This window comes from Thalassophryne amazonica, chromosome 4 (assembly GCF_902500255.1).
Source record: "Thalassophryne amazonica chromosome 4, fThaAma1.1, whole genome shotgun sequence".
Classification (NCBI taxonomy): domain Eukaryota; kingdom Metazoa; phylum Chordata; class Actinopteri; order Batrachoidiformes; family Batrachoididae; genus Thalassophryne; species Thalassophryne amazonica.
In genome coordinates this window covers 37,319,628-37,345,672 of record NC_047106.1, presented here as the reverse complement: position 1 = coordinate 37,345,672, position 26,045 = coordinate 37,319,628, and the positions used below count along the sequence as shown (strand labels likewise).

At 40.8% G+C, this 26,045-nt stretch overlaps 1 protein-coding gene across 1 annotated transcript; it reads left to right on the top strand.

Moving 5' to 3' along the window:
- The first annotated feature begins 122 nt into the window (after nt 1-122).
- Nucleotides 123-25,430, top strand: LOC117508898 (NACHT and WD repeat domain-containing protein 2-like). The gene is made up of 11 exons (XM_034168740.1): nt 123-212; nt 3,145-3,223; nt 3,336-3,424; nt 9,297-9,404; nt 10,604-10,801; nt 11,727-11,853; nt 14,127-14,281; nt 19,867-20,241; nt 20,415-20,516; nt 21,202-21,973; nt 22,057-25,430. The coding sequence occupies exons 1-11, from the start codon at nt 123-125 to the stop codon at nt 25,218-25,220; spliced, it is 5,259 nt and encodes a 1,752-aa protein (XP_034024631.1). The 3' UTR covers nt 25,221-25,430.
- Nucleotides 25,431-26,045: the final 615 nt, after the last annotated feature.

Sequence of the window (26,045 nt, the reverse complement as noted above, 5' to 3'; positions counted from 1 at the left end):
GGACACCGTGCCCCCGTTCACACTGAACATGCCCACGTTTCACCTGCTTGCAACACTTTCGAGGGGTGGGATGGACCAGTTTTCTGCCTGGGTGGTTTCCATCGTTCCATAATGTGGCGGACATGACAACAACATGGAACCAGTGCACACTACAAGATCTGATCTGCACTGAGCAAAGAGAATTGCTGGAACATAATGAAGAGTTTCAACTGGTAACACTCAAATTAATTACATTGATCCAAATTAACTTAACAGGTGATATTTATGGCACCTTGTTAACATAATTTGGATGAACCTAATTCGCATGAGTGCTGCCAAATGAAGCAGTTCCTTCTTTTTTAGTGTGGTGTGTCTGGCCAACTGTTACTAATGTATTATGCAAGCCCATTTAATTAACCTTAAAAAGAAAATGTCTCCTTTTTACAACTCTAGTCATATTAAAATATTATCAATTAACACAGTTTTTCCCTCACATTTGACCAAAAGCTTTGGTAGTGAGAAAAATGTAAAAAAAAAAAAAAAAAAAGTAAATAAATAAATAAAAAGTTGAGGGATCGTTGAGTGTGAACCAGGTGAGACAACCTTTTACTGCAGCCAGCCACTAGGGTGCGATAAAGACATTTTGGCTTTACTTCTCAAAAAGTGTCCAACTGTCCATTTTTATTTACAGTCACTGTTACTGTGCTTATTCTGCTGCTATGCTGGCTCCTTTTTTTTTTTAAGTGTGACTGATTGATGTGTTTTATTTTTAAATCTCCATTCTTCTAAAGAGATGGAGAGATAATTGTGTACATAATTTGGTCTTTTTCCTAACTTATATAGACAAAAAAGTGATTACAATAAGATGTTTGAATGCAGACTTGCAGAAAATGTGTGTTTTAGTCTGGAGCATCCTGAATATTTATGTTTCAGGGTGATTTGTTGCAATTGTTTTTCCTGTTTGATTCTTGGTCTGCATCAAACTGTTTCCCAGTGTCATACTTCATACTGACGTTCACACTGGAAAAGTGATTTAAAAAGCACAAACAAGTCAGTATGGGGTGTAAAAAAAAAAAAATTGTGAATGGCGACAAGAGTACCAAGAACGTAAAAATTGAGACGTAAAATCAGAGTGGGAAAACAATGTTCTTAATATTTTTCGAGTCTTATATCGTTTCCTGATAGGAGAAAACAGTGCAGTGTATCAGTAGTATGTTCTTACGCTAACTGCTGAAACTAGGGATGGCATGACACCACTTTTTTCATGTCCGATACCTTACCGATACTGGAACCTTCACTATCCACTACCATTCGCTAATTTGGCCTTCTAACAAAACATTACCTCAAATTGTGAAACAAATATTCTACTACCATAAAGACAAACATACAGAACCCTCAACATGACTCAGATAATCCAGTAATTTTGGCCAACTCATGCCTATGTGAGATATCAGCTTGATGCACCCCTAACTGCACCATATTATTTTTAATGCATCATATGTGGTATGTAATTGGAATACAGTAGAAACAGAGTTGCATAGAGGAGGTGACTTATGTCAAACTGAGCAAATCTCTGAAAGGAAAAACTTTTTTCCACAGCAGCTCTGTAATCATCAACATCATCCTGTGATGTGTAGCAGCAACTCTGCGATGCCTAACAGAGTTGACACATGCTGAAGTTAAATTCTCCATCCAGACATCTTCTGCTGCTACAGGAAAGAGCATCGACTTGTGACCCTGTGGTCAGCAGCCTCTCTTTGATCTCTCTGAGATCTTATTTTTAATGCTTTTCAAACTTGTTTTGAAGTTTATTGTTTACAGAAATGTCCTACACCATTTCCCGCCACAAAGCCAATCTGTCAAATATGAAAGTTACCTTTTTTTTGCCATTTCCAGCTTCCCTTTTAACAGGCCTCGTATTCCAGCGCAGTGTTGAATGATTTGGAACCAGATTTTTGTTTTTATGTATTATATGATTGAAGCATTTTCACTCCTTGTTTCGGAGCAGTTGCACAGCTGCTGGTATTAAAGATGCAGTGAAAGAACTCAAACTGTTGCCACGGTGAGAATAATGAGAACCGGTGCAAAAGTCTTTCCGCATATTATTATTATTATTATTATTATTATTGGTTGAACAAAAACAAAGTTTGTATTTATTGTGTACAAATGTTAATTAATAAAAAAAATAATGCAAGCACTTGTGTCATATTTTTGGTGCATGTATGCATGTAGTTACAAGCTGGTCCATAAATATTTTGAGAGTGATAAAAAAAATAAAAATTCTCATCTGTCTGCATTTTTAAGGTCATGACTAGATCACTACTTTTTCAGTTTTTTTAGACAAGAATTTGAATGTTTAATTGTTACGGAGTATATCTTCAACTTGCTTTACATCAATCATGAAGAAATGCAAGCAGTACTGACTGGCAGTTCTGAAAAATTGAGTAACCCTGCAAGAATGACACTTGTGAGGGAAGCCATCAAGACACCATGACAATGCTGAAACAGTCATAGGCTTCTATGGATGTGACTGGAGAAACTGCATAATGCAGCTTTTGTCTGCTGCATCACCAGACAGGTTCCAAAAGGAGTGGAACAGAGAAGAATTTTCAAACAAGAAAGCATTAAATCCAGGCTCAGCTCTTCCACGTGCCTTCTGGCAAACTGAATCTGAAATTTTACCTCTCTTTTTAAAGAAAATCCTTATCTGTGCCACAGAATGTATGCAAAGTTTCTGTATTCACAGCCACAGAAGCCATTAACTCCAGTTGCAGTGGGTGTCTTGGTGGCTTTCCTCACTCATCTCCTTCTTGCATGTTTTTTGAGAACTGCCTACTCCAGAGATTTTTATTATATCATGTGAGGGTGCACATAGGTCAAATCACAGGGGAGTGCAACACTGTCCAAATATTTATAGACCTATTGGAGGAGGGCACAACAGTTTTTTCATGTGTGTGGAAATGGGTGTGATTGTGACAACACAGCAAACACCAGAGGACAGAGTTTCCTGAGTGGTGCAGGAAAATCTGAAATGCGAGCACAGAGAAACAGGCTTTAAACAACACGTCTGTGCTTTTAACATGTACTCACACTCATTACTCGTGGCCCCATGAGGCCATTGACAAACATTTTCTGCTACTTTTTTTTGCATTGATTAGTCTGTAGAAGGAAATGGATCGGTCGCCGTCACGTTCCAGCTGCAGTGCATCCTGTGTGAAACTCTACCTGTGCTCCAATCCAGAGGGTACGTACAAGGTTCACTGACGTCTGTGTGTCCGCTGCATTCACACACATTTTAAAAATGTGTCACATGTATTTTTGCTGTTTTGAGCCACTGTGTGGTTGATGTTGGATAGACAGTGCAGTCGAGCACCGAGTTCTACAAGAGGACGTGTTCCCGAGACTGAGAGAGTTCTGCAGACACAAACAAGGTCTGGACGTCAGGGTGAGAACAACTGCATCATTTTCTTTTGTCAGGCTTTCGCTTTATAGGAAATATGTTAGAATATGGTCAGCTACATGAGCACCTCTGATTTTTAAACACATACAAAAATATTTACAAAATTAAATTCAACTGAATTAATTTTGTATAATCAGAATTCCTATAAAATGTAAAGTTAATGAACAGCAACAAAATGATTTGATGGTTTTCAGTTCATCAACAAATGTGTGAGAAAATTGTTGAAATGTTTCAAAACCATTTTTATCAAAGAAAGATTGGAAGGGATTTGCGTATTTCTCATTTTACATTGAATAATATTAAATGTTTCAAGGAATCCAGAGGAATCACAGTTCATACAACGCAAGGGGGCAAACATACCGTATTTACTCTAATAAATGCTCCCTCACTAATAAAAGCCCCCTCCCCCCTTGATTTTTTTTGTCGCCACATTGCATGTAGTGAAATTGTGAATTCCTGAGAGAACAGAATAAAATGAAAATTAAATAGTCCTACCTCATTGCCACGAAATCTCATCAAATCTGTTCTGGTTTCCATGTTGCCCATGCAGCCGCAGTGCCTCGTATTTCAGACCCCATCACACCAGTGCCTGCCGTTGTTCCCCCACCCACCCACCAGACAGCCATTTTGCTGTTTTGGCTAGGGTTACAAGTATATCCTTGTTTCTACACCACTCCCGGACGCGTTTCATATGGACTAGGAAAATCCAAGTAGCATGGTGCTTCCCCTTCTGCCTCTTTCACAACTTTTAGCTTGAATGCTGCCAAGTGAAAACATTTGCGAGGAGCCATTTTATGTAATTGCGTAGCAGCTACTGCATGCAGCAAAACAACAATCGTTTTGAGTCTGCGCTGCTTCCTTTGCATGCAGTACGCCTGTACGCAGTGTTGTATAGTAACAAAGTAAAAATACTTCACTACTGTACTTAAGTACGTTTTGGGAGACTCTACTTTATTTGAGTTTTTTAAATTCAGCTTACTTTCACTTTTACTTCACTACATTTCCGACCTTAATTGCATACTTCGACTCCGATACATTTTCTATGCGCCATGCCATTACTCGTTACAAAAAACAAAAAAAACCACACACGAAAAAAGTCGTGTTTTCACCCACAGACACCACTGATTACTAGTGACTGCCGATTTGTCATGAGGCATGTCTGGTAGGCTTTTTTGCAGTTGCACACTTGGGGGGTGTTTGTCAGGAAAATGATAATTTCTCTACATTGATTATAGACCTGCAGCGGGTCTGTAATCAAGTTTTCTGCAGTGTGGCTTTGCTTTAAACCTCGAACCAATCGAAGCAGTGATTCGTAGATCAAAGCAGTGCTTCGATCTACGATTCATGGATTTTATTTCGCTTTATCCTAATTTTTTCCCACTAAAACCCTGAAGAGCATATGTCTGTGAGTAATATTTAATATTTTTATGTTAAACCGACCTGTTATAACGGGACCGACGCTAACGCATTAGCATGTCTATGGCGTTTTCAATGTAAAAGTTAGCATTAAGCTGTTCACATCAGCACGTTTGTGTTGATTTGTTTTCTGTATAATTAATGGCTCAGCGTTCGTTGTCGTAAAAGAGTCAAATTGTAATTTTTTTAATTTATTTTTATTCATATATTATAGCAACAACAATAATAGTCTACATAATAGACAATAATAGTCAATAATAATAGACTAATAATATTACAATACAGTTTTAGAGAAAGAGACAAAAAGAACCTAATGAATACAAAACACAACAGAAAAGATAAAACCATGTAACAATGAAAATTAAATACATACAGAAATAAATAACTGTTTCCTGTGCGAGTTTTGGCCCTTTTTCAGATGATTTTTCATTCGTGTGAGAATTTTTTGGACCGAGTTTCAGGTTAATCGCGTGTCCTACATTGTGTAGTGTACATGGAGTAACAAGCTGCGTTTAACATCTCACGACCACCTCCTGATCACCAGTCGTATGGTCGAATGAAAATCAAACCTGTTTGATATTATTCTGCCGTCGTGAGGGTATCCTGCTGCTGAAGAGCTACAAGCATCCAACCGCTCGCACTGTACCTGTGCAAACACCGCAGAGCTGTCTTGTAATGTTATTTTTTTGTTGTTGTTTTGTTTTGTTTTTAAACTTAATTTGTAAAAAAAGCCATTTGCAAAGCCAAAAAGTTGATTTAACAACCATCTGATATAACCGGGGTCAAAATAAATAGAACACTGCCATCTACTGGTGCCCAGACGCTTAGTACTTAGGGCGAATACTGCCATGAACACTACTGGCCAGTAGATGGCAGTAGAGGCCTGAAAAACTTGCAAAAACAAAATTCCAGATAATCCATGTCTGCTACATTTAAGATGCGCAGAATTTAACAAACGCAAATACAACAACGTCTATAAACCCAGAGAATATATTCACAAGAGTTTTAGGCACTAGAGTTTAATGCTGTTGTTTGTGGAGCCTGAACAGAGTTTCTGAAATGCATTTGTCCTATCGTGAACATACTGAGATTAGACTATCCTACCCATAATGCACTGCTGGGCACAGCATGTGCTCACTAAAACCTTAAAATTAGCACATTACTTTAAAACTAAAACATATATCTGATAATTTCACTTTATAAAACATCAGACATGACAGTAATTTTAAATAATTTGTCCAAAATTAGTTTGGTTAAAATTTGAACCATAAGTTAAAAATGTATGCCTCTGGATGATTTGGGTGATATTGCCAGCGTATCAGTATGATGTAAAAGGAAAAGATTTTTTTTTGTGAGACCAGTTCTTTTTTGTCTGTAGAGGATAGAGTGGTTTCTTCTGAAAGCAGCTCTCTTCTGTTTGCAGAGGGTAGAACTATGCATCTGTTAGGAAACTTTTGACAGGTAGGTGTTCAACTGATTTTAAAAGTGTTTGTCACTGTTCACCTAAGTTATCGGTCTAAAAGTTATCGGACAAAAATGTATCGGAAGATAATTAGTCCGATAATGGTTTTTAAAGTTATCTAAAAAGATAATCCGCTAATAAAAACATTATCTTTGATAATTATCTGTTATCGGATTATTGGAACTGTGCCCACCACTGTTATAGCCACACCTCCTGTCAGTTCAGCGCACACACCACTTCGTTGAGCAGTTAGACAAATTTCACTGTGAGTACAACAGCGATTCTCCTGTCTGCAGACTGTTGTCGTGTCAAGAGTGCGAATGGCCACACATTTTCTAAGTGCCATGCAAGCGATGTTCGTGTGTGTCACCTGGAATTTGGCCGACACCTGCCGTGAGAGGGTTCGATGGGCTCACACAGCGCGCACTCTGTCTTTCAGCCGCTGGTGTGCGCAAATAGTTGTAGCAACAGGTGTACGAGGCATTAGAAGCAGCTATGAAATTAAACGGTTTCCATATGATTCCTGCTTCATGCACACTTAATACGCAGTTCAACCAAATTCGCACTATGTGTGAAGGGGCCGTAAGACCTGTTTGCAGGAGGAGCAGGACAAAATATTGCCTGAAATGCTTCGTCATTTGGTATCATCAGTGCTGAAATGTCTTTTAAGTGTTGTGAAAAGGAATGGCAAATTCCAAAGCTGTAAATGCTTGAGCATTCCTACTTTTTGGAATGTGTTTCAGGCCTTAAATGCAAAAACAAGTGTATATTAACAAATTAAGTAAAACTGACTGCACAAAACATGAAAAATATTTGGCTCATACCGGCTGCAAAGGAAATAGAAGTCAAAGTAGATGTAAGAATCACTGCTTTTTCCATTTTCTGTATCATCCCATACTTTTTTCTGATTTGGGGTTGTCTTCCAAACAGTATGGCACAGAATATGTCTGTAGTTGACATTTCTCAAATCTGAGTCACACAGTCATGCAAAATGGAGACAAGTGAGGGAAGCCACCAACACACCTATGACAACTGACGGTATTGTAGGCTTCTGTGCCTTTGACTGCAGACACCTTCCATAATGAAACTTTTGTGTGTTGCTTCAGTAGTTACAGTGGGGTAAAAAAGTATTTAGTCAGGATAATGGTCATGCTGGAAGACCCAGCCACGTTGCATCTTCAATGCTCTCACTGATGGAAGGAGGTTTTGGCTTAAAATCTCATGATACGTGGCCACGTTCATTCATCCCTTAACACGGATCAGTCGTCCTGTCCCCTTTTCAGAAAACCAGCCCCAAAGCATGATGTTTCCGCCCCCATGCTTCACAGTAGGTATGGTGTTCTTGGAATGCAACTCAGTATTCTTCCTCCAAACACGACAAGTTGAGTTTTTACCAAAAAGTTCTATTTTGGTTTCATGTGACCACATGATATTCTCCCAATCCTCTTCTGGATCATCCATATGCTCTCTGGCAAACTTCAGACGGGCCTGGACATGTACTGGCTTAAGCAGGGGGACATGCCTGGCACTGCAGGATTTGAGTCCCTCTGTGTGTAGTGTGTAGCCTTTGTTACTTTGGTCCCAGCTCTCTGCAGCTCCTTCATCAGGTCCCTCCGTGTAGTTCTGGGATTTTTGTTCACCGTTCTCATGATCATTTTGACCTCACAGGATGACATCTTGCGTGGAGCCCCAGATCAAGGGAGATTATCAATGGTCTTGTATGTCTTCCATTTTCTTACAATTGCTCCCACAGTTGATTTATTCACACCAACCTGCTTGACTATTGTAGATTCACTCTTCCCAGCCTTGTGCACATCTACAATTTTCTTCCTGGTGTCCTTCGACAGCTCTTTGGTCTTGGCCATGGTTAAGTTTGGAGTCTGACTGTTTGAGGCTGTGGATAGGTGTCTTTTATACAGATAACGAGTTCCAACACATCCCATTAATACAGGTAACAGGTGGAAGACAGAAGAGCTTCTTAAAGAAGTTGTTACAGGTCTGTGAGAGCCAGAAATCTTGTTTGTTATTGACCAAATATTTATTTTCCACCATAATTTACAAATAAATTCTTTAAAAATCCTACAATGTGATTTCCTGGATTTTCTTTTCTCATTTTGTCTCTCATAGCTGAAGTGTACCTATGATGAAAATTACAGACCTCTCTCATTTTTCTAAGTAGGAGAACTTGCGCAATCAGGGACTGACTAAATACTTTATTACCCCACTGTATACAGCTTCATGGTAAGTGAACCAGAGATGGCTTTTCTGAAAAAATTCAGCTACAGTTTGAAGAAGGCACACAGGCGACTGGAGCCTATACTTTCATCTTCCAAAGTCCTCTTTTCCACTTCACCATGAAGCTGTGTAACTGGTGAGTTTCTCTAATCACAACCACAGAAGCCCTGTAACACCTTCAGACTTGTCATAGGACCACAAGCAACTATACAGTCTATTACAGAAACATCTAGGAATGCCCAGGAATGAAACGCAAGAGAACCTCATCACATGTTTACAGCTGATCACCAGGACAAAGACTGAATCTTCCCACCTCTTTCAGTTTTGAAGCATTTCAGGCCATGCTGATGAGGTTCTCTTTTATAATCCTTCATTAGTTGCGATCTTGACATTCTGCACGACCTTTGAAAGAAAAGGTGATTCATTCCTGGGTGTTAATTTGGGCCTCCCTTCCTCACTGATGGTGTGTCTGTATCAGTTTTTCTTCTGAACCTTCCTCCCCTGAGGTGACTGTTGTCAGAGTACACTCCGTACTTATTAACTTTGCCTAATTAAATTTGACAGGCAGAAAACGTCAGGCAGCTGTAGAGCGTCTCTGTTGTGTGTGTCAGTAAAGGTGCACGAGTGTTTGTCTTCAATCACAGGGGAGCAGATCTGCATTCAGTCGCATGTGTAATCAGAAAGAACATGTTACATGACTCAGCCCGTCGTTTACTTTTCAAAATTATTGTTGTGTGTCTTCAGCTTGTAGACCCGTATGAATCCAGCGATCCGGCTCGTTGGCCAGACGAATACAGCAGACAGCAGCTGATAACAGAGTGCAGAGAGACCTCAGCAGGACCTTTCTTACTGGTAACAACAAAAACAAAAAAAGAGGATCCATGTAGTCCTGACAGGGCTTTTGGATCTACAGTGGATGACAAGTCTGCAACTTGGATTTTCTTTGGGTGGAAGGGATGTGGGTGTGGCATAAAGCCTTATTCTAAATTATGAGGGTACTCTGAGCTATTTAAACATGGGGCCTGCACAGCTGAACAGAAGTTATGATGTAAACTTTAAGAGTCAGGGAGGTGGTGGCGTAATGGTTTGGTTTGCACGTTGGACTATGACGTCAGGTTCGTTTCCTGATCATACCCAAACTCCCAAAAGACACTTCGAACGGGTGTGCTGGGGAGGTGTAGATGCACGTGCTGTGGGCCCCTCTTGAAACAAGCTTAGTGCTTTTGTTGACTACTCACGTTAAATAACCTCTTCATCATACTGGAGAGTTTCAAAAGACCAGCTGTGCTGCTTTGGTTATGCAGGTTTCATTTACAGTTGATGTGTTTGTGTTTTGTTTTATTTTCTTAGTGTATGTGTAGATTCCATGCTTGTTTCCTCCTTTTTATTAAAACACTGTCTTATATAATCTGTTATATAATCTTTTGTGAATTGGGTTGATGTGATGCCACATGTCTGTGTTTTTTTTAGACTGCTACTTTTCAGTCCTATTGTCTTCATGTTTCAAAAAAAAGAAAAAAGAAAAAAAAATTCAAACAATGTTTTGGGGAAAAATGATCATTTTGATAAGTGCAGCAGTGATCAAACAACTTTCAAGCAGCCATGAAATAGCTGTGTTTCACAAATGCCAGCAGCCTGAAAAGCTCACTAATATTGACAGATAAGTGCCAGTTAGAAGCCTTTGAAACCCCCATGTTTTATACATTCTTCTGGAGTCTGTATCTATTAGCAGACAGGAGCTGTGCTAAATGGAGCCTCAACACGAGATCAGCTATTTTGAAATGAATATTTCAAATATTCCATTTTAATTTTCACCCTCTGCTGTTGAAACACAATAAAACAAAAGTGAATGAACTGGGATTTCTCTGTTTTTGAATGTCATATTTAAAGAGTACAAATTACAGCAAAATACATTTAATCTAGACTTGAGACTCCCATATGCCAATGTTTATAGATCCCTGTTTTTAATAGCTTCTTATACATAGCTGCTGTACAGTTGTGACCTTGCCAATTCTTCTTGTTCCTTTTGTGTTCACATGGTGGCGCTGCAGGCACTAGTTGGTCACCAGTACGGCACAGGCAGCCTGCCAGCTCAGGTGGAGGTGTCAGAGTTCCAGCAGCTGCTTCAGGAGGGTCAGCAGGCGAGCCTCCACACACAGGAGCTGGAGAAGGTTTACCTTCGGGACGAGAACACAGTTCCTCCTTCCTACTGCCTGAGGCTGCTGCACAGACATAACAGCTGTTCTCAGGTCAGTCTGAGCATCCCAACTGGAAATGTTTTATAATATAACAGGTTTGTGCAGAAAATAGGATCCATTAACAGGCTGACAGATTCTCTGTGTTGGAAGAACAGGTTCTGACGTAATTGTTTGCTTCAGTTTGCATCTTTATGCCATATAACTGAGATGAGTTGCGGAATAACTTAAAATGACGTTATCACTTAAAATCAAAAACAACGTTTTTTGTTTCTATTACTTTTTTTCATTACACCACTTATGTACATGTTGATGTATGTTGTTTTTTTTTTTTTTACTTTTTTAACTGTTCAAAATATTGTTTATTATTGCTGTTTTTGTTTGTTGTTTTTTTGGTTTGGTTTGTTTCATTGTTGTGACTGACTTTTATTTTTCTAAAATCATAGAGCAATTTTTATAATGATAAATGATAAATGAATTACAATAATTAATAATTAATTGATTAATTGATGAAATATAATGTCATTTTTGCATGGGTCAAGAAAGACCCCATTAAATTTGAGCTTAGCTCCAAATCTATAGGCAGATACAGTTTTGCATAAGTATTTTTGAATTTTCTATCAATTTGCCATGAAATAATGGATGGATTTCAGTTTAATAAAGTGCATTCATGTACAGGATTATATTATTTATGAGCATACGCGGGTTTTTGTGGATCTGTTGCAAATTATTTAAAGTTAGATGATGTGGATCGTTTAACTGTTGAAGAATTGGAAGAATTACAACCTTTTTCTGCATTTTTGACAATTTCTCATGGGATCTCAATTTTTGTTATAAAAAAAAAAGAAGAAGAAAGAAAATCATACATTCAAGTTTGGTTTAATATGTTTGAAGTGCCTGTTTCATCTTGACATGATGAGTGTGATCTGCTGAGTGCCCCTCTAGTAACTGTTTTCTCATTTAGTCGTCAGAGATTCAGGAGGATGAGGAGAGAAACATGAAGAACAGAAATCAACAGCTGGTGGTGCTGTTTCAGAGCGCTGTGAGTCTGTGTGTCGACAGAGGCGTTATGAACCCACAGAGAGCCCGTTTCTACCACACGTCAGGTGAGCTGTACTGATGTGAGGCAGCTGGAGGCCACATACAGTCTTCACCAGGAATTAAACAGGATCACATCAAGTTTTACTGAATAAAATTCTTATTCTTATTTTTGTTGACCTACAAAAATGATTGTTTCTATGAATATGGAAAGTGGATACATTTTTTTCCCCCTCAAATCTGCTGTTATATGAAATTATTTAATTCCTATTTTTAAGTACTTTGATGTAATATATATATATACAACCCCTGGCAGTAATTATGGAATCACCGGCCTCGGAGGATGTTCATTCATTTGCTTAATTTTGTAGAAAAAAAGCAGATCACAGACATGACACAAAACTAAAGTCATTTCAAATGGCAACTTTCTGGCTTTAAGAAACACTATAAGAAATCAGGAAAAAAATTGTGACAGTCAGTAACGGTTACTTTTTTAGACCAAGCAGAGGGAAAAAAAATATGGAATCACTCAATTCTGAGGAAAAAATTATGGAATCATGAAAAACAAAAGAACGCTCCAACACATCACTAGTATTTTGTTGCAACACCTCTGGCTTTTATAACAGCTTGCAGTCTCTGAGGCATGGACTTAATGAGTGACAAACAGTACTCTTCATCAATCTGGCTCCAACTTTCTCTGATTGCTGTTGCCAGATCAGCTTTGCAGGTTGGAGCCTTGTCATGGACCATTTTCTTCAACTTCCACCAAAGATTTTCAATTGGATTAAGATCCGGACTATTTGCAGGCCATGACATTGACCCTATGTGTCTTTTTGCAAGGAATGTTTTCACAGTTTCTCTGGATCTGGATGAACCAGAGGAGGCATGGGAGAAGGTCATGTGGTCAGATGAGACCAGAATAGAGCTTTTTGGAATCAACTCCACTTACCATGTTTAGAGGATGAGAACAACCCCAAGAAAACCATCCCAACCGTGAAGCATGGGGGTGGAAACATCATACTCTGGGGGTGCTCTTCTGCAAAGGGCACAGGACAACTGCACCGTATTGAAGGGAGGCTGGATGGGGTCTTGTATTGTGAGAGTTTGGCAAACAACCTCCTTCCCTCAGTAAGAGCATTGAAGATGGGTCATGGCTGGGTCTTCCAGCATGACAGTGACCCCAAACACACAGCCAGGGCAACTAAGGAGGGGCTCCATAAGAAGCATTTCAAGGTCCTGGAGTCTCCAGACCTGAACTCAATAGAAAATCTTTGGAGGGAGCTGAAACTCCAAATCTGAAAGATCTAGAGAAGATCTATATGGAGGAGTGGACCAAAATCTGTGCTGCAGTGTGTGAAAACCTGGGGAAAAACTACAGGAAACGTTTGAACTCTGTAACTGAAAACAAAGGCTACTGTACCAAATATTAACATTGATTTTCACTGGTGTTCAAATACTTATTTGCAGCAGTAACATACAAATAAATTATTAAAAAATCATACATTGTGATTTCCGGATTTCTTTTTTTAGATTATGTCTCTCACAGTGGACATGCACCTAAGATGAAAATTTCAGACCCCTCCATGATTTCTAAATGGGAGAACTTGCAAAATCGCAGGGTGTTCAAATACTTATTTTCCTCACTGTATATATATATATATATATATATATATATATATATATATATATATACCCATCAAGGATTTCAGCTTGAGGTGCTACAAAAACAAATCACATAATAACAAATATATTAAGTGCATTGGAAGTTACTGTTGTGGCTGATTTATAGATAAAATTGGCCAAATTTTTATTTTTTGTAAAAAAAAAAAACAAAAAAAAAAAAACAAAAAAAACAAAACATGACTGCACAGGATGGCACTGCAGCTTTACTGGAACCAGCCAAAACTAAAAAGCACATTTCTCAATCAGATTTTAAAATATATTTTTGAGTTAACAGATAAATCTTTTGTGCTTAATTCATTTTAAGCATTCAAACAATTTCAGATATGATAGTAAGTTTAATATGTAGTCTGGCCTCAAGACAGCAAAAACAAAAGTTTCATCATCAAAGTTTCCACCTGCAGTAAGCTGAAGTGTTCTGCTAAGTCGACCCTGAGGCCTCGTAGTGTTGGTGAACAGCTCATGAAGCAAATAAGAGTCTACGTCTTCCCTGGAAGGGGAGTCGGTCCTTCCCATGGTTACTTTACCAGCCAAAGCTGGAGCCGGTGACTGGGTATCAAACCCAGGTCTACATATCAGGAGCTCCACTCTTATCCACTGAGTTACCTGCTCTACGTGTCGAATGCTGTTGTTTATTGTTTGCTATCGTGTTCTTTTCCAGCCCTTGATGCAGATCTGCGATTCGCTCTGCAGAACCGCCCTCATAATGACATCATCAGACGCTGCCTGGTTTACGTCCACAAGGTCATCAATCCAACAAGTGAAAGGTACAAAGAGAAGATGACCTCGCGACTGCAGCTGGATCATCTGTCAGAGGTTAGAGTCAGTGTAACATACATCTGAGATCACTGTTCATAAATCACACCGTACATTATGAGGCATTTGTATAATTTTTAAAGAATTGATGTACAAGTATAATTCAAAATTAAAGATATTTGTGAATATTTTTGAATATATATGAACGATATTTAATTTATGAATACATAAATTAAAGTTTGCATGCCAGGACCAGGACTAACAAACAAATCTATTTTGTTAAAATTAAAACAGTTCTTTTTTTTTAAGTTTGATTATTCAAGAAGACTTGTTCATTATATCTGAACATGTTTTTATTCTTATAGTTTTTCTTCTAAAAAGCCATCACTTGACCCAGCTATCTTAGCTAATTATAGGCCAATCTCCAACCTTCCTTTTCTCTCAAAAATTCTTGAAAGGGTAGTTGTAAAACAGCTAACTGATCATCTGCAGAGGAATGGTCTATTTGAAGAGTTTCAGTCAGGTTTTAGAATTCATCATAGTACAGAAACAGCATTAGTGAAGGTTACAAATGATCTTCTTATGGCCTCGGACAGTGGACTCATCTCTGTGCTTGTTCTGTTAGACCTCAGTGCTGCTTTTGATACTGTTGACCATAAAATTTTATTACAGAGATTAGAGCATGCCATAGGTATTAAAGGCACTGCGCTGCGGTGGTTTGAATCATATTTGTCTAATAGATTACAATTTGTTCATGTAAATGGGGAATCTTCTTCACTGACTAAAGTTAATTATGGAGTTCCACATGGTTCTGTGCTAGGACCAATTTTATTCACTTTATACATGCTTCCCTTAGGCAGTATTATTAGACGGCATTGCTTAAATTTTCATTGTTACGCAGATGATACCCAGCTTTATCTATCCATGAAGCCAGAGGACACACACCAATTAGCTAAACTGCAGGATTGTCTTACAGACATAAAGACATGGATGACCTCTAATTTCCTGCTTTTAAACTCAGATAAAACTGAAGTTATTGTACTTGGCCCCACAAATCTTAGAAACATGGTGTCTAACCAGATCCTTACTCTGGATGGCATTACCCTGACCTCTAGTAATACTGTGAGAAATCTTGGAGTCATTTTTGATCAGGATATGTCATTCAAAGCGCATATTAAACAAATATGTAGGACTGCTTTTTTGCATTTACGCAATATCTCTAAAATCAGAAAGGTCTTGTCTCAGAGTGATGCTGAAAAACTAATTCATACATTTATTTCCTCTAGGCTGGACTATTGTAATTCATTATTATCAGGTTGTCCTAAAAGTTCCCTAAAAACCCTTCAGTTAATTCAAAATGCTGCAGCTAGAGTACTGACGGGGACTAGAAGGAGAGAGCATATCTCACCCATATTGGCCTCTCTTCATTGGCTTCCTGTTAATTCTAGAATAGAATTTAAAATTCTTCTTCTTACTTATAAGGTTTTGAATAATCAGGTCCCATCTTATCTTAGGGACCTCGTAGTACCATATCACCCCAATAGAGCGCTTCGCTCTCAGACTGCAGGCTTACTTGTAGTTCCTAGGGTTTGTAAGAGTAGAATGGGAGGCAGAGCCTTCAGCTTTCAGGCTCCTCTCCTGTGGAACCAGCTCCAAATTCAGATCAGGGAGACAGACACCCTCTCTACTTTTAAGATTAGGCTTAAAACTTTCTTTTTTGCTAAAGCTTATAGTTAGGGCTGGATCAGGTGACCCTGAACCATCCCTTAGTTATGCTGCTATAGACGTAGACTGCTGGGGGGTTCCCATGATGCACTGTTTCTTTCTCTTTTTGCTCTGTATGCACCACTCTGCATTTAATCATTAGTGATCGATCTCTGCTCCCCTCCACAGCATGTCTTTTTCCTGGTTCTCTCCCTCAGCCCCAACCAGTCCCAGCAGAAGACTGCCCCTCCCTGAGCCTGGTTCTGCTGGAGGTTTCTTCCTGTTAAAAGGGAGTTTTTCCTTCCCACTGTAGCCAAGTGCTTGCTCACAGGGGGTCGTTTTGACCGTTGGGGTTTTACATAATTATTGTATGGCCTTGCCTTACAATATAAAGCGCCTTGGGGCAACTGTTTGTTGTGATTTGGCGCTATATAAAAAAATTGATTGATTGATTGATTGATTGATAGTTGTGCCCAATAGGGGCCACAGCAGATCATCCATCTTCATCTCACCTCCGCATCGTCATCTGTCACCTGAACCACTTACACATTCTCCCCCACCGTATCCATTAACCTTCTCTTTGAGGTCCCTTTCTTCTTTGACCTGCAGTTCTTTGATCTGCTCTGCCTTTGGTGATGAAAGTAAAAATTGGTACTTGTATACTTTTGTCCACTGCTAAGGCACAACTCTCACTTTCCCAGATTTTACTTGAACAATCTGGTTTCAAAACTCCACTGACCTTAAACATCTCCATACCTCGACTGTGTTGGTATCCAGACCAGGCACCTTTCCACTCTTCATACTCTTTTTCCTGCTCTTGCTTCCTAGTTTGTCACACTTCCTGATTCACTCTCTCAGCATTTTCTCAACTTCTCTCTGTTTCATTTTCTTCATTCATCAGCCCCTCATATTACTCTCTCCACCTTCTCAACACACTCTCACCGCTTGTCAGCATATTTCCAGCTCTGTCCATCTGCCGGAGTCCAATAGATACAAGTCCTTTTCCACTTCATTACTGACAACTTCATATCGACCTCACTGTAGTCATTTTCCTGTGCTTTTGCTACATCTACTTTGATCTACTCTGCTTACAAAACTGAAAGCGAACAAACAACAACAAAAAAGAAAAATCAAAAAGGTTCTTTCAGCTTCCCTTGTTTTTGTTCGGGGATGCCACAACAGATCAGAAATGGATTCGCATGTTGATTTGTTTTATGCCAGTTGCCCTTTCTGATACAACTCCACATTGCTGCCTTGTTCACCTTTTAAATTTCTTCATCTCTCTAAATATCCCAAATCAGAGTACAACCCCAATTCCAATGATGTTGGGACGTTGTGTAAAATGTAAATAAAAACAGAATACGATGATGTGCAAATCATCTTCAACCTATATTCAATTGAATACACCACAAAGACAAGATATTTAATGTTCAAACTGATAAACTTTATTGTTTTGGTGCAAATATTTGCTCAATTTGAAATGGATGCCTGCAACATGTTTCAAAAAAACTGGGACAGTGGTATGTTTACCACTGTGTTAGATCACCTTTCCTTCTAACAACACTCAATAAGCGTTTGGGAACTGAGGACACTCATGATTAGGTATAAAAGGAGCATCCCAAAAAATCTCGGCCGTTCACAAGCAAAGATGGGGCAAGGATCACCACTTTGTGAACAACTGCATGAAAAATAGTCCAGCAGTTTAAGAACAATGTTTCTCAAAGTTCAGTTGCAAGGAATTTAGGGATTCCATCATCTACAGTCCATAATATAATGAGAAGATTCAGAGAATCTGGAGAACTTTCTACACATGAGCAGCAAGGCTGAAAACCAACATTGAATGTCCGTGACCTTCGATCCTTCGGGCGGCACTGCATTAAAAACCAACATCAGCGTGTAAAGGAACTTACCGCATGGGCTCAGGAACACTTCAGAAAACCATTGTCAGTTAACGCAGTTCATCGCTACATCTACAAGTGCAAGTTAAAACTCTACCATGCAAAGTGAAAGCCATACATCAACAACATCCAGAAACACCGCCGCCTTCTCTGGGCCTGAGCTCATTTGAAATGGACAGACGCAAAGTGGAAAAGTGTGCTGTGGTCTGATGAGTCCACATTTCAAATTGTTTTTGTAATCATGGACATCGTGTCCTCTGGACAAAAGAATCCAGAGGACCATATAACTTTGTTATATGCGCAAAGTTCAAAAGCCAGCATCTGTGATGGTATGGGGGTGTGTTAGTGCCCATGGCATGGGCAACTTACATATCTGTGATGGCACCATCAATGCTGAAAGGTACATCCAGGTTTTAGAGCAGCACATGCTGCCATCCAAGCAACGTCTTTTTCAGAGACGTCCCTGCTTATTTCAGCAAGACAATGCCAAGCAACATTCTGCACATGTTACAACAGTGTGGCTTCATAGTAAAAGAGTGCGGGTACTAGACTGGCCTGCCTGCAGTCCAGACCTGTCGCCCATTGAAAATGTGTGGCACATTAGTTGTACATCAAGCAAGAATGGGAAAGAATTCCACCTACAAAGCTTCAACAATTAGTGTCCTCAGTTCCTAAATGCTTATTGAGTGTTGTTAGAAGGAAAGGTGATGTAACACAGTGGTAAACATACCACTGTCCCAGCTTTTTGTGAAATGTGTTGCAGGCATCCATTTCAAAATGAGCAAATATTTGCACAAAAACAATAAAGTTTATCAGTTTGAACATTAAATATCTTTGTGGTGTATTCAATTGAATATAGGTTGAAGAGGATTTGCAAATCATTGTATTCTGTTTTTATTTACATTTTACACAACGTCCCAACTTCACTGGAATTGGGGTTGTATGTTCAGTCATCATATAAAGTTGTTAAATTTAATTTAGCTTTTTTTTTTTAACTGAGTGCAAAGCGCTCATTTAGATTAGCATGAAAATGCTCTTCTAAAGTTTTGTGGCATTTTCTTCTATTATCTTTATTTTTATTAATGAATCCCAATGGATCATATAAGTGTTAGCAGAATTGTCCAAAAAAATAATGTAATGAGTTTCACAAAACATTGTTGAAAAGTTTTAATCTGACCTGAAATGCAAAATGATACAGTTCTGGGTTTAACTTAGTTTTTATTTAGTTAAATAATTTTCTTTCACCAGTAATTTTCTTTAAATGATTTATAATATCTTTATATGTCTGTCAAGGACATAATAAAACCATCTGCATTTAATTTATTTGTCTGTCTCTTAGTAGGATTATGTCAAAACTACTGCACGGATTTTGATGAAATTTTCACCACAGATACATATTAGGCCACATAAGACTACATTCAATTTTGGAGGTGATCTGGATCCGGGTCTGGATTCTGGATCAAGATTTGACTTTATATAGGTTTTGAAGGATTATGTCAAATTCTCACCAAATTTGCACCACAGATAGATATTAGGGCACGGAAGACTCCAGTGAATTTTAGAAGTGGTCCAGATCCGGATTGACGGACCTCAAAAATCTCTGTTTGCTCATTTTAAGATTGTGATGGACATTTTTTTTTGTTGCTATGAACTTTAATGTTTCTAGTAAGTCCCTTCGGCTGCTCCCTTGTTTGCACTCGGGGTCGCCACAGCAAATCCAAGGTGGATCTGCATGTTGAATTGGCACAGGTTTTACGCTGGATGCCCTTCCTGATGCAACTCCACATTACATGGACAAATGTGGCAGGGGTGGGATTTGAACCCGGAGCCTTCTGAACTGAAACCAAGCGCATTAACCACTTGGCCACCACCCCTGCAATGATCTTTAATGAACTTTAATGTTTCTAGTTTGCGTAATTTTTTTTCTTTAGTAGTATAACAGAAATAGCACAAAAATTATTCATTTCGGATGTAGTGTTTGAAAAAGTCTCAAAATAAAACAGAATAAAGTCAGGTCTCCTTTAAGTCTGTTTGTACTTTCAGATTACTGCCTTTGACCACATCAACAACACAGCTCTCACTGCTGGACAGTTAATGTCAGATCTGTGTGACATCTTTCTGCCGGGCCTCATCGCCTCCTGCCAGCTTCCTGTCTATAGCACCACCACCGTATGTGACCGTCGCTGTGGTTACACTGCAGGCAGGAGGCGCTGCTATGCTCAGTCGCTCGGCCAGCAGGTGTATACTGACCTTGTGGGGTTGATTGACAGCTCTGTCATCCCAGAAACAGAAGGATCAGTGGTGGCCAGTGGCGGCTCGTGCCTCGGCTGCACTTTGGCCAGAGAGCGGTGTGAGCAGGAGGAACTGTGCGCCACCCTATCTCACTTCTATGATGTCATTCTACCAGAGGAGCAAAAGGTCAGTGAAGGTCTTTCCTACTTTTGGTGCTGAGTGGACATTTATCACGTCATCATTCATCGTACACTGTTTTTTTTTTTTAATCAGCTGAAAAGCACATAAAGTTTATTTACTGACCTTTTATTTATGTGTTGTAAAATGATGAACCTCTCTGCCAAAACTGTAATTGATAGGTGAGGGCCTATGTGCAGCATAAAGATAAACACTGCCCACTAGTGGTGACAGGAGGGCCTTGCAGGGGGAAGACGGTGCTGCTGGCACGCTGCAGTCAGCAGGCAAGCTGCTGCTAAACACGTGCATGTGAAGATACTGTTGTGCACCTCATTTACTGACGTAGAACAAAAAAACCTTGTATATGCAGTACTGTGAAATAAATAAATAAATAATGACATACCCGCTAATTTTGATGCATTTGATGGTGTTTCTGCATCACTTATCAGCAACTTAGACATTTAGCATTTTTAAAATAGATTTTAAACTCCTTCACAGTGCAGACATATAAAACAAATGATACAGGAAAGGAGGGATAAGGTGCACAGTCTGAGTGCTGCAACAGTGTTGCACAGTAGTATTGATCATATGCAATGAGTAATGGTTATTCGACCGGGACAATATCTAAATTCTGCTACTGAACAAGACTTCTGGAAGTGCAGAAAGCTGTGGTCCAGAAACAGAAGTATTGGCTAAATTTCAAAACTTTTATGCATTTTTGAAAAATTAAACCCTCACACTTATTCTAATCTTAATCCTTAACTATTTGCAATCATGTAATTTGAAAGGTTTCTATGTAGTGGAGACACCAGATTTAGAGATTCATTCTGACACCAGAAGAGTGCAGAGCCCTTCCAGAAATGAGGGCCAGAATTGGAAGTACAAAAAGATGATGCATTTGTCCTGCTTTGCATACTGTATAGAACAAATGTGTCCATTAAATCAGTTTTTTTCTCTGTCTGTCTGCAGATGAAGTCATGGATGGATGACTCTGATCCTGTTGTGATCACTTACTTTTCCAATCTGTCAGTTGACCCGTCACCTAAGCACCTGTTATCTAGCCTGTGCTATCAAATAGCTGGAGCTTATCACACTTGCTTTTCTATGCAGGATCACAACCTCAGCATCAGTCCTGACCTGAATCACCCCAGCTGCATCCTTAACCCCTTCTACTTTGATTCCAGCTGTATCCCTCCATCTAATCTCAGTCCTCACTATGAAACCAAGACCAGAGGCCAACTTTCTTTCTCAAATCAGCGTCTCATCTTTGACTTTTGGCTCAACCCAAACTCCTGTTTTAAACCTGACATTAGTCTGTTTGATCTTAAAGAACATCTCTCATCTCTCCTCTGTCTCCTTCCGTCTCCTAAGAAACCTTTAGTTCTGATTCTAAATGGCCTGGATCAGATTGAAAACAACCACAGTCTTCAAATCATTGGTGCCCTCCCTTCGCCCCTCCCTCCGAGCGTCAAACTAATCCTCTCCATCTCCTCAAACCGAATGCATGCCTTACAAGCCATCAAACTACATTACCCACAGTGCAGTGGGACGGGATATGAGTGTGTACAGCTGGGGTCTGTGGACAGAAGAGAGCGCGGGAAGATGTTGGCGTCATTGTTGAGCGTTTCGGGTAGAAGAATAACATCGGGACAACAAGCGCTGGTGAACCAGGCTCTTACCTCCTGTTCTTTACCGCTCTACACATGCCTGCTGCACGTACAAACCTCCCTCTTGCACTCCGGTATAATCTTTAAAGTAAACAAACATCCAGATTTATAGACTCATGGTGATACGTTCTGCTCATTCTGTCTCTTCTTTCACCAGATTCAGAGGTGACAGCAGCATCTCTTCCTGATGGCGTCCATTCATCCATATCTGCACTACTGGACCACCTGGAGCAGAAATATAATTCCCATCTGCTGGGTCGCGCTGTTTCCTACCTTACTCTCTCCAGGAATGGGCTCACGGAGGGCGAGCTCGCAGATCTGTTGTCCGCTGATGATGATGTGCTTGCTGAGTATGTTTGTCGGGGTGAGGAACCAGACTCCAAGACTCGGGTTCCTCAAGTTGATGTGGAGAGGCTTCTGCTGGACTTAAGAAACTTTCTCATTAGGAGGACAGTTGCCGGGTCGCAGGTTTTGTTCTGGGTGAGTAGACATTTCAAGTTGGTTGTGGGCAAGAGGTATTTACTCACTGGTGAGGTGGGGAGGGGGATTTATTCTCAGATGGCTGACTATTTTGGTGCAAGAACACTTTTCTTGGACCAGAAACCAGACCCCAACAGTGGCGGTGCTCAGGTGGAAATGCATATGGATAGGCCGTCTTCCAGGCGGACCTTTGATTCCACGTCTTCCAAAGAGGTTGTCCAGTTGAACTGTAGAAGGGAGATGGAACTGCTCCATCACTTGCAAGAGAGTAACAGGTGGGAGGAGCTGGAGCACAGCCTCATAAGGTCATTGGAGCTTCACCAGGCTATGGTTCAAGCTGGTCTCTTGGAGGATTTAGTAGCTTTGTTGCAGAGGGAGGAGAACGCATCCAAATTCTTCTTAAAGGAGCGAGGCCTCCTGGCAAACATACTGAGGTCTTCTACCTGTTTGCTGCACAGTTTCCCCCTGCAGCTGCCCACAGTGATGGAGTCTGCACTTCTGCCTTACCTTGGGGTCTTTCCAGCACTCGAGGACTACGTAAAAAAAATCCAATGGGAAAGGAGGAAGAGTTGCAAAGGAATCGGATTGGTGCTTTGTCCCGCATCCTCAAATGTGCCGCCCATTCATTGTTTACAACGTGATGCAAACACCAGAAATGTCCTTGTCACAGATGCAGCTGGGACAGAGTGTGGTGTTGTCATTGAAGTTCTGGATGATGGTTCAGCATGGATTTGGAAAAGCCCCAGTTGTGGTTTAGCCAAACTGTCACTGAGCTGTGAGCAGAATGAGCTGCAATTTGCGGGAGTGAAAACCAGTGAACGATTCGTCCTGTTCGTCACGCGCTCCAACAAACTTTTCTTCTGGGATGTAATGGGTCCGGAGATCCTTCTGGAGATAAAGGACCCTTTAAAAACAGAGGAGGATCCAGAAGAAGACACAACAAGCAACATAGAGGGTTTTGTTGTGCATCAGCAAACGTTATGTTTGTGGCAGAGAGGGGAGCGCTTTGTGAGCATGTTCGATACCTCCAGCAGTCAGATGTTGAGCAGCTTTGAGTGTGGGAGCTCTGTGACCTGCCTGGTTTACTCTTCTGATGGCGCTTACATCTGCTGTGGGCAGGAGGACGGCACAGTGTCCAAATTTGACACCAGCACCAGCAGTCTGATTGGTACCTCTTCAGTCTCAAACCATAGTGCCATTATAGCAATAATCCTGTGTGAGAATAAACAGGAAATGACAAGTGTTGACCAAACGGGGACCTTAAGACTGTGGGATGTATCATCTGAAAACCAGCTGCCCACTCTCGTAAAGCAAAGCCCGACTGTGACGGATACTAATACAATCATCAGTACAGACTACGCTGATCAAATCCATACTTTATTGGTCTGTGCACCGAAACAGGTTGCATTGTGGGATACATGCGAGTGGGAGCTGTTGGACCAGTTCCTGGCTCCACCGGGGACTGTCTTCACCCAAGCTGTCCTATCCCATGTTGGCCACCTCATTTTGGCCTTGCTGGACACATGCCCCCTTGTCATGGTGTGGCGGGTCAGCAGTGGGAACTGTGTTCCTTCCTTGGAGACGGGAACTAGCACACAGCCACTGATGCTCCTAAAAACAGCCACCGATGTGATATGTGTCACTCAGAATGGATCCCTCACAGTGTGGGACTCCGAGATGATCCACGTCGCGGGTACACTGCCGAAAATGAAGTCAGGGGTGAAAGAAGTGGTGGTTGAACTCACAGGGGAGTTGTTCTACACCGCTGATGGGTCAGAGACTGTGTGGAGCTGGAGTGTAGAAACGGGACTTCCACATGCCAGCTTCCTGCATGACGGTCCAGTGGAAAAACTACGGCTTTCTCCGGACAGTATCCACCTAGTGACACTGTCAGGTGAAGATATTTACACCTGGCAGACAGAAACGGGGCAGAACCTGTTGCGTATCCATGGCAGCAGAGCATCAGATATCCTGCTCACCCCGAACAATAAGTTTGGCGTAAGTGTTTCTGAACGAGGGCTGACTCGTGTTTGGAAGCTTGTGCACGGTGATGTCGTTTGCAGCATTCACCTTTACCTATCTGATGCGCAGGTGTCACCTGAGAGTACATTCCTTCTTGGTTGTTGCCATGGAGACCTTCTGGCTGCCAGTCTGTGGTCAGGTTCTATCAACAAGCGTTTCTCTTGTCCGGAAAACTCGGAGAACGTCATCGCCTTCCACCCGCTTTCAGGGCATCCAGATTTTGTGGTGGCGATGGCCGACTCGGGCGCAGTGTACACTTGGAATGTGGCGGAGGAGACGGCGTGCAGACACTTCCAGTTGCCTTACATGTTTCGCTGCCAGCTGCTGGACTTCCAGATGTCCTCAGATGGGAGTTACGCGCTGCTTTCCACTGATAACGACGCAATCACCATCTTAGATCTGTCTGTGGGGAGGCTGTGCTTGTTTAGAACCAACGGTCCCATCACTAAATCCTGCTTAGACAAAACCGGACACTACGCCGCCTACATATCCCGTCATTCCAGTGTGTGGCCTGGCTGTGCTTGTCACCTCCACACCAAAACCGTCCTGACGGTGCTTCGACTGGCAGATGGGGAAAGACTCGGAAGTGTGATTCTGTCAAAGAATCCTTTGACTCTAGTTGTATGTGAGCAGCAGAGTGTGTTTGTGAGCTTTGACGACGGATCTGTAGGTGTGTACTCTATTTCAGATGCCAAGAACAGTGTTGGGGAGTCAGTCAGTCGTACAGAAAGGTTGAATCATCAGATGAAGCAGTGCCCCTGTGACACAGTGCCCTTCACGTGGTTACCGCTAACAACCTACAATGTCATATGGCTGTAGTTGGACATCAGTAATTCTGGATGGACTGTTCCATGTGGTACTTTATGGTAAATCTTTCTGAAGTAGGCAGTTCTGAAAAGGTGAGTGACTATGTAAGAAGGAGACATGTGAGGGAAGCCACCAAGATATCCATGAGAACACTGAAGGTCTTGTAGGTTTCTCTGGTTGTGATTGGTGAAACTGTACATCTTTCTGTTGCATCACCAGTTACACAGGTTCATAGAGGACTGGAACAGAAATAACCAGGGGGCACCCCCCCCCTTTTTTTTTTTTTTTGTTGTTTTTTTTTTTTTTAGGAAATCAGACATGGGATGCTGTAAAACATTGTTATATAAGGATCACAACCTTTTGCACAATGCGGTCAACAAGCTACTGGAAATCTTCATGAAGGGGAAATGATGATCTAGTGGTTAAGTGTTTGGCTTGAGACCAGAGGATCCTTGGTTCAAACCCCAGCCTGACTGGAAAATCACTAAGGGCCCTTGGGCATGGTCCTTAATCCCCTAGTTGCTCCTAGTGTGTAGTGAGTACCTTGCATGGCAGCACCCTGACATCAGGGTGTGAGTGTGTCTGTGTGAATGGATGAATGTGAGGCATCATTGTAAAGCGCTTTGAGCTTCTGATTTAGATGGAAAAGTGCTATATAAATGCAGTCTATTTACCATTTATGTGTTCAAACGATGTGCATCCCAACTTCAAATATAGCACTTTGAACTCATGGGAGTTGGTCACAATTAAACAGCATTATTCTAATCTGGCGGGCGACGGTATATCTCCGCAGTAGTTCATACTAGAAATGAAATAGCCACATCTACTGACACAGCA